Source organism: Trachurus japonicus, chromosome 11 (genome assembly GCF_045865225.1).
Source record: "Trachurus japonicus isolate A0001 chromosome 11, Traja_1.0".
Lineage (NCBI taxonomy): Eukaryota > Metazoa > Chordata > Actinopteri > Carangiformes > Carangidae > Trachurus > Trachurus japonicus.
The window spans coordinates 9,567,313-9,580,230 of record NC_140917.1 but is presented as its reverse complement, the minus strand read 5'-3'; the positions used below and the strand labels follow the sequence as shown (position 1 = coordinate 9,580,230).

The 12,918-nt window shown below is 42.8% G+C and overlaps 1 protein-coding gene across 1 annotated transcript in view; it reads left to right on the top strand.

Moving 5' to 3' along the window:
- Positions 1 to 12,918, top strand: part of LOC146978212 (F-actin-uncapping protein LRRC16A-like) — a 44,360-nt gene that overhangs the window by 13,215 nt on the left and 18,227 nt on the right. The window contains exons 5-26 of the mRNA XM_085790485.1: positions 429 to 550; positions 1,397 to 1,494; positions 1,623 to 1,693; positions 2,153 to 2,226; positions 2,413 to 2,488; positions 3,424 to 3,512; positions 3,670 to 3,764; positions 4,134 to 4,220; positions 4,321 to 4,424; positions 4,744 to 4,821; positions 5,644 to 5,720; positions 5,977 to 6,081; positions 6,603 to 6,672; positions 6,796 to 6,877; positions 6,969 to 7,068; positions 7,718 to 7,772; positions 7,879 to 8,051; positions 8,482 to 8,550; positions 8,861 to 8,954; positions 9,064 to 9,162; positions 10,022 to 10,150; positions 12,608 to 12,764. Of these exons, the coding sequence (XP_085646611.1) occupies positions 429 to 550; positions 1,397 to 1,494; positions 1,623 to 1,693; positions 2,153 to 2,226; positions 2,413 to 2,488; positions 3,424 to 3,512; positions 3,670 to 3,764; positions 4,134 to 4,220; positions 4,321 to 4,424; positions 4,744 to 4,821; positions 5,644 to 5,720; positions 5,977 to 6,081; positions 6,603 to 6,672; positions 6,796 to 6,877; positions 6,969 to 7,068; positions 7,718 to 7,772; positions 7,879 to 8,051; positions 8,482 to 8,550; positions 8,861 to 8,954; positions 9,064 to 9,162; positions 10,022 to 10,150; positions 12,608 to 12,764 (2,104 nt within the window). The remainder of the gene's footprint in view (positions 1 to 428; positions 551 to 1,396; positions 1,495 to 1,622; positions 1,694 to 2,152; positions 2,227 to 2,412; positions 2,489 to 3,423; positions 3,513 to 3,669; positions 3,765 to 4,133; positions 4,221 to 4,320; positions 4,425 to 4,743; positions 4,822 to 5,643; positions 5,721 to 5,976; positions 6,082 to 6,602; positions 6,673 to 6,795; positions 6,878 to 6,968; positions 7,069 to 7,717; positions 7,773 to 7,878; positions 8,052 to 8,481; positions 8,551 to 8,860; positions 8,955 to 9,063; positions 9,163 to 10,021; positions 10,151 to 12,607; positions 12,765 to 12,918) is intronic.

Here is a 12,918-nt window from a genome sequence, read left to right as displayed (position 1 = left end):
AGGAAACACTAAGGAAATACTAGTGGTGAAGTGTTAAGTTCAAACACACACACAGACAATCACCTCCGCCTACACATCAGCAAAGGTGAGAGCAAAGTGTTTTGTCACAACCTTTTTAAATACACAAACAAACAGGAATTATCTAACATGTCTGAATGATAATTTGAACCTCTTCCCACAGACTCTGCTATGAGTCAACTGTGTCATGGTTCAGTGTCTCGACTCTTATCTCTTCCTTCTTTCTTTTATGGTGCTGTGGTTTTTGAAATCGGGCCAAAGCAGGAAGCATCTTTAGTTTCACCAAATCCTCACAACGTCAGCTGGGAGTGGGAGTGGGAGCGGGGAGGGAGGGGTTGTCATTTGTTTCAAGCGAGCCTTTTTTATTTATGTGTTTGTTTGTGTGTGCGTTTGTCTGTCGCCCTCTGCAGCTGGTGCTGGAGCATGATCGCGGTCCGTGGAGCCTCCGGCTGGGCTCGGTGGAGGAGGCCGACGAGCTGATCGCTCACATCGGCAGCTGTCTGCACCGGATCTGCCCCGCCGGCTCACCTGTGTAGGTACCACACAGCCAGGACACACCTCAGGGCCGTGAGATTTTAAAGGAATAGTTCACCGAAAAATGAAATTCAGTCATTAGTGACTCACCCTCATGCTGATGAATACTCTGGAGTAGTTTTTTATTTCTCAAAGTGCACCTGGAGACCCGGGAGGCCGGTTCGTAGTCCAACGAAAACTATATATAAGAGTAATAGCGCCCGACACAAAAACGTCCATAAAACTACACAAAAACCTTTTAATATTCCTCCACACCAATCGTCCACTGCAATCCAAGTGTCCTGAAGGGATATAGTCCAGAGTTTACTGGAAACGACCTCATTGAGGCAAGTCTGGTCACGTCCGCGTGCATCGACTGTTTAGGCTGTAAAAATGTCCTAAATGACGTTGTTTCGGGTAAACTCTGGACTATATCCCTTCAGGACACTTGGATTGCAGTGGACAAGCAGTGTGGAGGAATATTAAATGGTTTTTGTGTAGTTTTATGGATGTTTTTGTGTCTATTGACTCTCATAAAGTTTTTGTTGGACTACGAACCGGCCTCCCGGGTCTCCAGATGCACTTTGAGGAATAAAAAACTACTCCGGAGCCGGTGCATATTCTCATTTGCCCAGGTCATAGTATTTCAAAGGAGGTTAAATCGAAAGCAACTGGACTTAGTTATTTGTCTAGGAAATACAAATAACTAAGTCCAGTTGCTTTCGATTTAACCTCCTTTGAAACTACTCCACTACTACTGACTGAATTTCATTTTTTTGGTGAACTATTCCTTTAACTGGTTAATATTTCTAATTCTCTCTCATCCTTCCCTCTCTCTCTCTCTCTCTCTCTCTCCGTAAGGAAGGAAGGTGATGAGGAAGATGAGCTTGAAGCCTCCAGAGCGGACGGCAGCTCTTCAGGCTCTGTGGAACGACCAGGGCTCGGCCGACCTCGGCCCCTGTGGTAAATCAGCCTCAAAATGTTCACGTTAGACCCAGTCACATGTTCATGAAGAGCGCCTGTGTGTGTGTGTGTGTGTGAGTGTGTGTTTGAAGGCTTAACACTTGTTGTCATGTGACTCTTTATTCCAGGGGGTTTCTCCCATCAGTACTGGTGTGTGTGTGATTACCTGGGGCTGCCGTACAGAGAGGAGGTCCAGTGGGTCAGTGCTGTAGTCGTTATATTAATGCTGCTGCTTTTTTTTTTTTTTTGCTTGTTTCCAGTTTATTCTTCCTGGTTTTTATTAGTTGTAGTTTATTGCTGCTTTGTTGCAGATAATAATAGTGTTTATATCTTTAGGTGTTTATTCTTCTGCTTTTTTTTTTTTTTTTGCTGCTGCTGCTTCTTCTTTCTCCGCTCAATATGTTTGTTTTTCTTCCTCTTGATTTTTGTTTTATCTTTGTTTCTTTTTCATATGTCATTTCATTCTTCATAAACTCACCTTTTCTTCTCTGTCTCTATATTTTTAATAACTTTTAAATCAGATCCTTTCCGCCTCTGCTCTTCAACTTCAACAAACGACTCTCTCTGTGTCTTTGTCTTTTCCATTTCTACCACTTTTTGTACTTGAACTCACAATCATCACCGCCTCACCTGCTGTTGTCTTCTGCGCCTCCTCCAGGACGTGGACACCATCTATCTCACTCAGGACACCAGGGAGCTCAACTTGCAGGACTTTATTCACCTGGAAAACAGGTACGTTCACTAAACAACATCCTGGATTCATCACTAATCCAGTGTGTGTGTGTGAGACTTTGACTTTCAAGATTTTTATCAAATGTGTGGTTCTATTTAAAGTTTTGTACCCACATTTTATTTATTTATTATAAGATGTTATCTTATTATTACTCTGAAGAACATAATATATCTTTATCCATGTAGGGATTTGGTGGCGATCATCGCAGCTCTGGAGTACAACCAGTGGTTCACCAAACTCTCCGCCAAAGACTACAAACTGGTAACTTGTTTATAATCAAATAAATAAATAAATAAAAAACAACAGTAGAGATCAGATTTGAACATTTTTGTGCCCTTTTGGGACAAAAATCTTTTTCCATTTCTTGTATTAACATACAGTAAGTTGCTTGGAAAAACAGTTAAAGGGATACTTCACCCAAAATTGATAATTCACCAATCATCTACTAACCGTCATGCCAAGGAAGGGTTTGGAGAACTTTATGAGTCATCAAAACGCTTTTGGAGTTCCAGGGGGGGTCCGGCTGGCAACGGATTTTCATATAATGGCGGCGGATAGTGCTCACTTTTGAATCGTCCAAAACACACACTATGAAACATCCAGATACCTCCATACTGCTCGTCTGTACTGACCCAAGTGTCCTGAAGCCGCCACATGAAAAAGTTGTTCGGAAAAAAATAATTTGATCTCTGTTTTTAGCCTTGTTGTAGCAGTAGCTCCCAGTGGCTCTGTTGATGTTTGTGCACATGCGCGAGATTTGCTGCGAGATGTTCGTTCTTCGTTGTAAACCATTGAATCTATGATGTAAACACGGAGGAACATCTCACATCAAATCTTGCGCAGCCACTGGGAGCTTCTACTACAACAAGGCTAAAAACAGAGATCAAATTAATCTTTTCCGATTAACTTTTTCATGTGGCGGCTTCAGGACACTTGGGTCAGTACAGACGAGCAGTATGGAGGTATCTGGATGTTTCATAGTGTGTGTTTTGGACGATTCAAAAGTGAACTCTATCCGCCGCCATTATATGAAAATCCGTCACCAGCTGGACCCCCCCTGGAACTCCTAAAGCGTTTTGATGACTCATAAAGTTCTCCAAACCCTTCCTTGGCATGACGATGAGTAGATGATTGGTGAATTATCGATTTTTGGATGAAGTATTCCTTTAACTCTGTGCGTGTTTGTCGTCGTCCAGTCAACAGATGTGTGTGACCAGATCCTCAGGGTGGTGGCTCGGTCCGGCCGGCTGGAGGAGCTGGTGCTGGACAACGCTGGACTGAAGAGGTCAGAGGTCAAATCCATAGTAGTGTGCTGCTCATCTGACTCTGTTCAAAAAGATAAATGAATGTTGAGTGTGTATATGTGTGTGTGTGTGTGTGTGTGCGTGTGTGTGTGTGTGTGTGTGTGTGTGTGTGATCTCTGCTCTTTCTCTCTTCTTCAGTGACTTTGCTCAGAAACTGGCCGGCGCTCTGTCACAGAACCCCGCCTCCACGCTACACACACTCAACCTGAGCAACAACTCGCTGGAGGACAAAGGTTAAAAACACACTCACACACACTCAAACACACTGTTTTTATTGTGTAGACAAGGTTTGGCAAACGTTGGTTATCTGAGACTTTCTTGTGGACTTTAGATTAATTGATTTATTGATAGTTTTCCTCCTCTACAGCGGAGTGCAGAGTTCTCATCACATCCTGTGTTTACTACAGTCAGACATCGTTTTCCCTCTGTTGTCTGGTTTAGTGGTGAAGAATCTGCAGTGGTGTAACTGTAAAACATGTCTCTCTGAAACAGCTGTTAGTCAGACAGATGTTCTCAGCTGGGGTCATGCGTCCTCTGGTGGCCATGTTGGAAACCTGCAGCTCATCATATCCTTCACTGATTGGCTGATCCTTTTTCTGCAGGTGCTGCTGCTCTCAGCGCTCAACTGGCCAAACTGCCCATGGGCCTGAAGCAGCTGAACCTCAGCAGGACGTCCATGTCTCCTAAAGGTGAACACACACACACACACACACACACACACACACAGCAGCATCATTATCATCATCATCTTTAGTTTTTCCTGAGAGTGTGTTTGTCGTCTTTCCTCAGGCGTGAACAGCCTCTGTCAGGCTCTCTGTGCCAACCCGGCCGTCGCCTCCGCCCTCACACACCTCGACCTGTCGGGGAACTCGCTCAGAGGCGACGACCTACCGGTACGAAGCAGCTCTGCAGTTTAGTAAAGGGGACCTACAGTATTATGCTCTTTTCAGGGGCTTTTAATATGATGATACCTCCATATACTCCACATAACTATCGCATACAAGCTGTGTGCTCCTCCACTCTGTCTCTTTCCTGCTCCGAAACGCTCGGATTCAGCACTTGGCACTTCCACGTCCTCTCTAGAACAAGTATCCAACATTTTAAACATATTTATAGTCTAAAAGGCTGGAAAAGCACGATACTATAGGTCCCCTTTAAATCCTAAACTAAAGACAGACAGTGATGGAGCCTCTTGTTTTCTTTTACTTACAGAACCTGCACAGCTTCCTGAGTCACTCAAACTGTCTGGAGACTCTGGATCTGTCCAACAGTGACTGCTCTCTGGAGCAGGTAAAAGCAGCTCACACACACACACCAACACACACACACACACAGACACACACACACACACACACACACACACACACACACACACACACACACACACACACACACACACTGTTATACGACTTAAAGGGATAGTTCAACATTTTGGCAAATTGGCCCATTGCCATAATCCCTATAGTTTTAGCAGTAGGTTCGTTACCTTTATTTGTCGGTGCAAGCTGTTTTTAGAACGGCGGAGCAGAGCCGTGAGCTGCTCAGAGCTACGCTACGGAGGCTCATGGGATTTCTTGATTTCCCTCATCAAACTCATCAAATACACAATCCAACAACTCCAAAATGCTCTGGTGGACAAGTTGTGACCTGCACATTCACCACGCTATGAGATAATAACAGAATGTTATGAGACAGAGTTGATTTTGAGGTAAATGCAGAGACTGCTTGATGAAAAACTGTCAACAGTGAACATTACATTATTATCTCGTAGCGTGGTGAATGCGCAGGTCACAACTTGTCCACCAGAGCATTTTGGAGTTGTTGGATTGTGTATTTGATGAGTTTGATGAGGGAAACCAAGATATCCCATGAGCCTCTGTAGCGTAGCTCTGAGCAGCTCACGGCTCTGCTCTGCCGTTCTAAAAATAGCTTGCACTGACAATTAAAGGTAACGAACCTCCTGCTAAGACTATAGGGATTATGGCAATGGGCCAATTTGCCAAAATGTTGAACTATCCCTTTAAAGGGCTCAATCAAAGAGTGAAATAAAATGAAACAAAGACAAAACAATCTTTATGTAATCTCTTCTCTCTTTCGTGTTATATTTTCCAGGTTTGTTCGTCTCTGCTCAGAGGATCTCTGAAGCATCTTTCTGTCCTCAACATGTCCAAGACCGTCTTCTCTCACAGGCAAGATGTTAAACTTACACTTTACTGCTTGCAAATAGATAAATATTGATAATAATCTTTATTTATTGAGCACTTTTCCAAACCTACTGTACAAAATGCCTCACACAAGACAGCATTTGCAGATTAGAGGGATTAAAAGAGCAGAATAAAAGCATAGATTCAGATTCAACGCTGCTTTTTTGTCTTTATTTCTCATGTTCATACATACAGTCAGTTAAATGTCGTCTGTGCTCTGTCTCTGCTCACACTCACACAGGAAGTGTAAAGAAATCCCTCCGTCCTTCAAGCAGTTCTTCAGCTCCGCTCAGGCGCTGAGCTCCGTCAGTCTGTCAGGAACCAGGCTGCCGCTGGAGGCTCTGAAGTAAGGAAACATCCACCCAAATCTGAGCTTTAACATCGCAGTAAAACATAATTGAGTTTTCCAGCAGATGACACTGAATCATCTCAGAGAGAAGAGAGTCTGTGTGATTGATTGCCAACTATCTATTATTTCTGCATCTGTTTTCTCTTTATAAGATTTTGATGAGCCAACAAACTCACAACAAACAATCCACAGTCGTTCTCTTTATGTTGGGTCAACTCTCAGTTTATGGGGTGAATCCATTAAAAAATAGGAAACACATAAATTTCCTTACTTGCAGCAGCTCGTCAAAATAAAAGACCTGACTCTTTTTCCACTTGAGTATTTAACAATATATTGAATATCAACCCTCAGACTGTCGCATGCAGCATTTAATTAAAAGCTTATGTAGCTCAGTCTCTCAGTGTGTTTACAGTCAGAGGCTGAAGATTGTTGACACTGTAAAATATTTGTTGATAATTGATCTTTCTGTTTGTTATTAGTTGATGTTGATGTTGGTGTTTGTTCTCCTGTGTGCGCAGGGCGTTGTTGTTGGGGCTTGGCTGCAACCCAAACCTCAGCGATGTGTCTCTGGATCTCAGCTGCTGCGAGGTAAAACATGACACGATGATTAACCTCAACACACACAGACACACACAGTTCAAACACAACATAATAAATCTGTCTAAAGCGACAAAGATGAAGAGGGACTGCCTTCGTTTTTTTTTCTCTCAGCTGCGTTCAGGAGGCTCCCAGATCCTGGAGGGCTGCATCGCCGAGATCCCCAACATCTCCAGTCTGGACATTTCTGACAACAGTGAGGATGTTTTTTTGGGTTTTTTTGGACTTTTGGAGCATTAAAGATGAAGTTGTACTGACCTATTAATGACTCTTCTTGAATTCGTCAGGTCTGGACATGGATCTCACCACTCTGCTGGTCTGGTTGGCCAAGAACCGATCCATCCGACACCTGTTGCTGGGCAAGAACTTCAACAACATCAAATCCAAGTGGGTGAAAAAAAAAACATCAGCTAATATTGTCAACAAACTCTTAATAAAGAATTAAATACATTTTACATTTAAAGGGATAGTTCAACATCTTGGCAAATTGGCCCATTGCCATAATCCCTATAGTTATAGCAGTAGGTTCGTTACCTTTATTTGTCGGTGCAAGCTATTTTTAGAACGGCGGAACAGAGCCGCAAGCTGCTCAGAGCTACGCTACGGAGACTAATGGGATTTCTTGGTTTCCCTCATCATCAAACTCATCAAATAAACAATCCAACAACTCCAAAACGCTCTGGTGGACAAGTTGTTTTTCGGCATTTACCTCTAAAACAACTCTGTCTCATAATGTTCCATTATTATCTCATAGCGTGGTGAATGTGCAGGTCACAACTTGTCCACCAGAGCGTTTTGGAGTTGTTGGATTGTGTATTTGATGAGTTTGATGAGGGAACCAAGAAATCCCATGAGCCTCCGTAGCATAGCTCTGAGCAGCTCGCGGCTCTGCTCCGCCGTTCTAAAAATAGCTTGCACCGACAAATAAAGGTAACAAACCTACTTCTAAAACTATAGGGATTATGGCAATGGTCCAATTTGCCAAAATGTTAAACTATCCCTTTAACATTTTACCTGTGTCCTAATGTCTCTGCAGGAATGTGGCTCCAGTCCTGGACAACCTGGTCCACATGATCCAAGAGGAGGATTCAGTGAGTGAAATGTTTCAGCTTCTCATTTTTGTGTTTATCTCCTGAATTTCAAGCTCTTCCTCCTTGTTTTACCTTTTTTTTTTTTAACCACTCTCTCTTTCTGCAGCCACTGATCTCGCTCTCCCTGGCCGATTCCAAGCTGAAAGCCGACCTCTCCATCGTCCTCAACGCTCTGGGCAGCAACACCTCCCTGACCAAACTGGACATCAGTGGGAACTCCATGGGAGACATGGGCGCCAAGATGCTGGCCAAAGCCCTGCAGATCAACACCAAACTCAGGTGAGAGAGAAAAAAAATTACCTTTTTTTTTTCTATTACACAAACTGTAAATGCTCAATGTTATGTACTATAAACATGCTGTAATAAAAGCATATGTTAATTAAAACAAATCTTTAAAAGACTCTTAAATCATCAGTATCTGAATGGAAACAAATATTTGTACTCTGTATCACAGAAATTAGAGAAATGTCTAAAAGAATTGTTATTGTTCAGAATCACGACTCAATTTAGAACTTTAAACTCTTTAAAAAAAAGTATGAATGTAATAGTAGTTAAAAAGTACTTGGTTTCATATGGTCACTATGAAATTGAATGATTTTTTTGGGCAGGTAGCGATTATTTGGCACACATGAGAAAAAAGACTTAATTTTGATTTAATTTAATTCAAAAGTTGTTTCCTTCTCTTGTGTGTGTGTGTGTGTGTGTTCAGGACAGTGGTGTGGGACAGAAACAACATCAGCCCTCAGGGTCTACAGGACGTTGCTGCTGCTCTAGAGAAGTGAGTATTAAATCGTCACGTTTTAAGTCCTGATGGTTTTAACTGGTGTGTTAAAGCAAATCAAACATTAAAAGTCTGTATTTTCCAATTCTCTGGTATTTAATTTAAAGTGTTGATCTGCTTAAGAAGCAAAGAAAAACATCTTGTGTAGTTTTCTCCTCTCTCAGCTTCTCTCTGGAGCTCTCATAACAACAGGTTGGTTTCAGCCAATCAGAAGAGAGGAGGCTCTGAGCCTCTCTTCTGATTGGCTGACACACTCACAAAATATCAACACCTGCTTCAACACCTTCTAAATCTGTCTCCACATCAGGAACTACACCATTCGCTTCATGCCCGTTCCCATCATGGACGCCGCTCAGGCTCTGAAGGCGAACCCAGAGAAGACAGAGGACGCCTTACTGAAGGTTACTAACAAATTAATGTTTATACTTAAATTAATGTTTATACTTGATGTTTTGTAGAGACCGTTAAAGAATCTCCGTTGTGCTGAGTTTGTGTTGTTTCATGCTGCAGATGGAGCAGTATCTGCTGAGGAACCACGAGACGCGTAAATACCTGCAGGAGCAGGCGTACAGGCTGCAGCAGGGAATCGTCACCACCACCACACAACAGGCAGGAGCAGCAGCAACACACGTTGTCACTGGAAAACCTGGAAAATGACTGACCAAATTTCCAGTTAGAGAAAACATTTTATATTTCAACATTTTGGCAAATTGGTCCATTGCCATAATCCTTATAGTCATAGCAGTGGGTTCGTTACCTTTAATTGTCGCTGCAAGCTATTTTTAGAACAGCGGAGCAGAGCCGTGAGCTGCTCAGAGCTACGCTACGGAGGCTAATGGGATTTCTTGGTTTCCCTCATCAAACTCATCAAATACACAATCCAACAACTCCACAACGCTCTGGTGGACAAGTTGTGACCTGCACATTCACCACGCTATGAGATAATAACGCAACGTTATGAGACGGAGTTGTTTTTGGGTAAATTCATGCAAAACCGCGGATGCGCGTTCACGTCAGGGGCAGTTTTTCAGCAAGCAGTCTCTGCATTCACCTCTAAAACAACTCTGTCTGGTAACGTTCTGTTATTATCTCATAGCGTGGTGAATGTGCAGGTCACAACTTGTCCACCAGAGCGTTTTGGAGTTGTTGGGTTGTGTATTTGATGAGTTTGATGAGGAAAACCAAGAAATCCCATGAGCCTCCGTAGCGTAGCTCTGAGCAGCTCGCGGCTCTGCTCCGTCCTTCTAAAAATAGCTTGCACCGACAATTAAAGGCAACGAACCTACTGCTAAGTCTATAGGGATTATGGCAATGGGCCAATTTGCCAAAATGTTGAACTATCCCTTTAAATGGGAGGAAAAAAATGATTTCAAGAAAAGAGTGGGAACCTTGATTATCCTCAGTTATCATTGAAACACCAACCACTGACCTCTCTCTGTGTTTTTTTTAATGTTTTTTTTTACTGTAGATGATGGACATGATGTGCGTGAAGGTGCAGGATCACCTGAACTCTCTGAGGTTCACAGAGACCAGCTCGGTGCAGGAGGACATGAAGGTGGCCGAGAACCTCATGAAGGACGCCAGGAACTCCAAGACGGTACAGATAGTCCTCTTAAACTTTGTCTCTGTTCCTCTCAAACGGAGAAAAAAAAAAAAATGTTGTGAGAGTCGCATATGGTGAACACACGTTAGGGTTAGGGTGTTAATGAATAGCTTTAGCTCTGTAGTTAGCCTCAGTTAGCTGTCATTATACAACAGTAAATGAGCTGTTTGTGGCTCACGAGGAGCTCGGAGCGACGTGTTGTTCCTGTCTGTGGTGACGTCACAGTGCAACATCAAAGGGATTTGAACCTGTGATCAGCAGCGACGGTCAATGAGCCGCTGCAGCAGCTTCTTCTCTGTTTTAACAGTTTGTGGTTAAAAGTTTGAAAATTAAAGCAGAAGTTGAAGAGTTTCCACGTCATTGTTGTCATTCTCCTTCTCCTCATCCTCCTCTTCTTCCTCCTCCTCCTCTTCCTCCTTCTCCTCCTCCTCTTCCTTCTCCTCTTCCTCCTTTTCCTCCTCTTCCTCCTCCTTCTCTTCCTCCTCTTCCTCATCCTTCTCTTCTTCCTCTTCCTCCTCCTCTTCTTCCTCCTCCTTCTCCTCCTCCTCCTACTCCTCTTCCTCCTTCTCCTCCTCCTCTTCCTTCTCCTCTTCCTCATTTTCCTCCTCTTCTTCCTCCTTCTCCCACTCTCCCTCCTCCCCCTCTTCTTACTTGTCCTCCTTCTCCTCTTCCTCCTCCTTCTCCTCTTCCTCCTCTTCTTCCTCCTCCTCCTCCTCTTCTTACTTGTCCTCATCCTCTTCCTCCTTTTCGTCCTCTTCCTCCTTCTCCTCCTCTTCCTATTCTTCCTCTTCCTCCTTTTCGTCCTCTTCCTCCTTCTCCTCCTCTTCCTATTCTTCCTCCTCCTCCTCTTCTTACTTGTCCTTCTCCTCCTCCACTTCCTCCTTCTCATCCTTCTCACAGTGCAACATCAAAGGGATTTTAAGTAGTAGTAGGGAGGTTAAGCGACTTTTGACTTCAAGTCATGATGCAAAGGTCCCCTTTGGCATGGAAGTACCTTAGGGTCATACAAATAAATCTATCCAAAGACACAAGTGAGATCACACTTTGTATCCAAAATAAACATGTTTTTAAAATGCCTTTTTTTAATTGAGAAAACGCGTGTTAAAAGCACATTGCATTTAGAATGTCCATATAAACTACAATGTTTTCAGCTCCTGGATGTTATCTACAGCTTATTTGTGACATGATTGCAATATTTCAGGATTGTTTCTCAATTTGAATGATGAACAGGGATCTAATGCCTTTCAATCTGTAGGGTGGACTGACATAGGAAGCCTAAAGTCCAGTCATGACATTCCATTATGGCTAATTTGAAATAAGAAATAAAGATACTGTAACATCATGAGATAGATAAGATGGGCATTAACAAGCATTCACAAAAGTAAAAATCTACCAAAATAATGAAGCTTACCAGTTTCTCAGTATTACTCTGAGAGAGGATCTTAGCCAGCTATACTGCGCAGGTGAAATAAGTCAGTCCTAATCATATGCTGCATGTGAGAGCTGCAAACCTAAACTTCCCTATATGTACATAAAAGCTGAACATTGCTTATTAAGGGCGTTCTACACTAAAATTCATTAGTTTACTTTAGGAGCACAATGTAAAATGTATTCAGTATCAGGTTATATAAGCCTTAAATAATGTACAGGGTCCAATGTGACCCATTTTTACATTTGAGAACAGTAAAAACATTTTTCCTTTGACTTCTTTTCCTTAAGTTGACTAATATGACCCAGAATGGGTCATACATGTAAATTCAACTTTTTTAAATCAACATACACAAGCAGTAACTAGTTCTAGGTAGGCCTATATTTTGACCCACACAATATTTGGCTAATTGGTCGTTCCTGACACTACTGTGATATGAATTACATCTTATTATTTAACTACTTGTAGGCTATATTTGTTGCACTCCGTCTGATGTTCAACAAATCAGTATCAGTATAGTTTTATTAATGTTTTTTACATTAATAAAACCCAATATCCTGTCACACAAGCAGCTCCTTGTTGTCTCAGAAGCTGTAAATCGCATCCAGGAGCTGAAGGCATTAGGGGATCTGCCTGAGTTTATATGGACATTCTAAATGGAATGTGCTTTTAACATGCGTTTTCTCAATTAAAAAAAGGCATTTTAAAAACGTGTTTATTTTGGATACAAAGTGTGATCTCACTTGTGTCTTTGGATAGATTTATTTGTATGACCCTAAGGTACTTCCATGCCAAAGGGGACCTTTGCATCATGACTTGAAGTCAAAGGCCTATTTTTTGGGCTTAACCTCCCTACTATAGCCTAGATTTTAACCTGTGATCAGCTTCTTCTCTGCAGTTTCTGGTTAAAAGTTTGAATTTAAAGCCGAAGTTGAAGAGTTTCCGTGTCGTTGTTATTAAATTGACAAGTCAACATCTTCCCTCCCTCCCTCCCTCTCTTCCTCCCTCCCTCCTCCTTCCAGCTGCTCCCCAACCTGTTCCACCCGCGGAGCGCCGGGAGCCGGGGCGCCTGCGTCGGAGCGATCCAGGACAAGCTGGAGTCGATGGCCGGGGAGGTTGCCAGGGTGATGGAGGAGCAGCTGCAGGTGCCCAACTCAAACAGGACGGAGTTAAAACAGTGTGAGGGTTACACCAACTCCTCCTCCTCATCATCATCATTCTCCTCCTTCTCCTTTTCCTCCTTTTCCTCCTCCTCCTCCTCCTTCTCCTCTTCGTCCTCCTTCTCTTTCTCCTCCTCCTCCTCTTTTTCTTCCCCCTCATCTTCCTCCTTCTT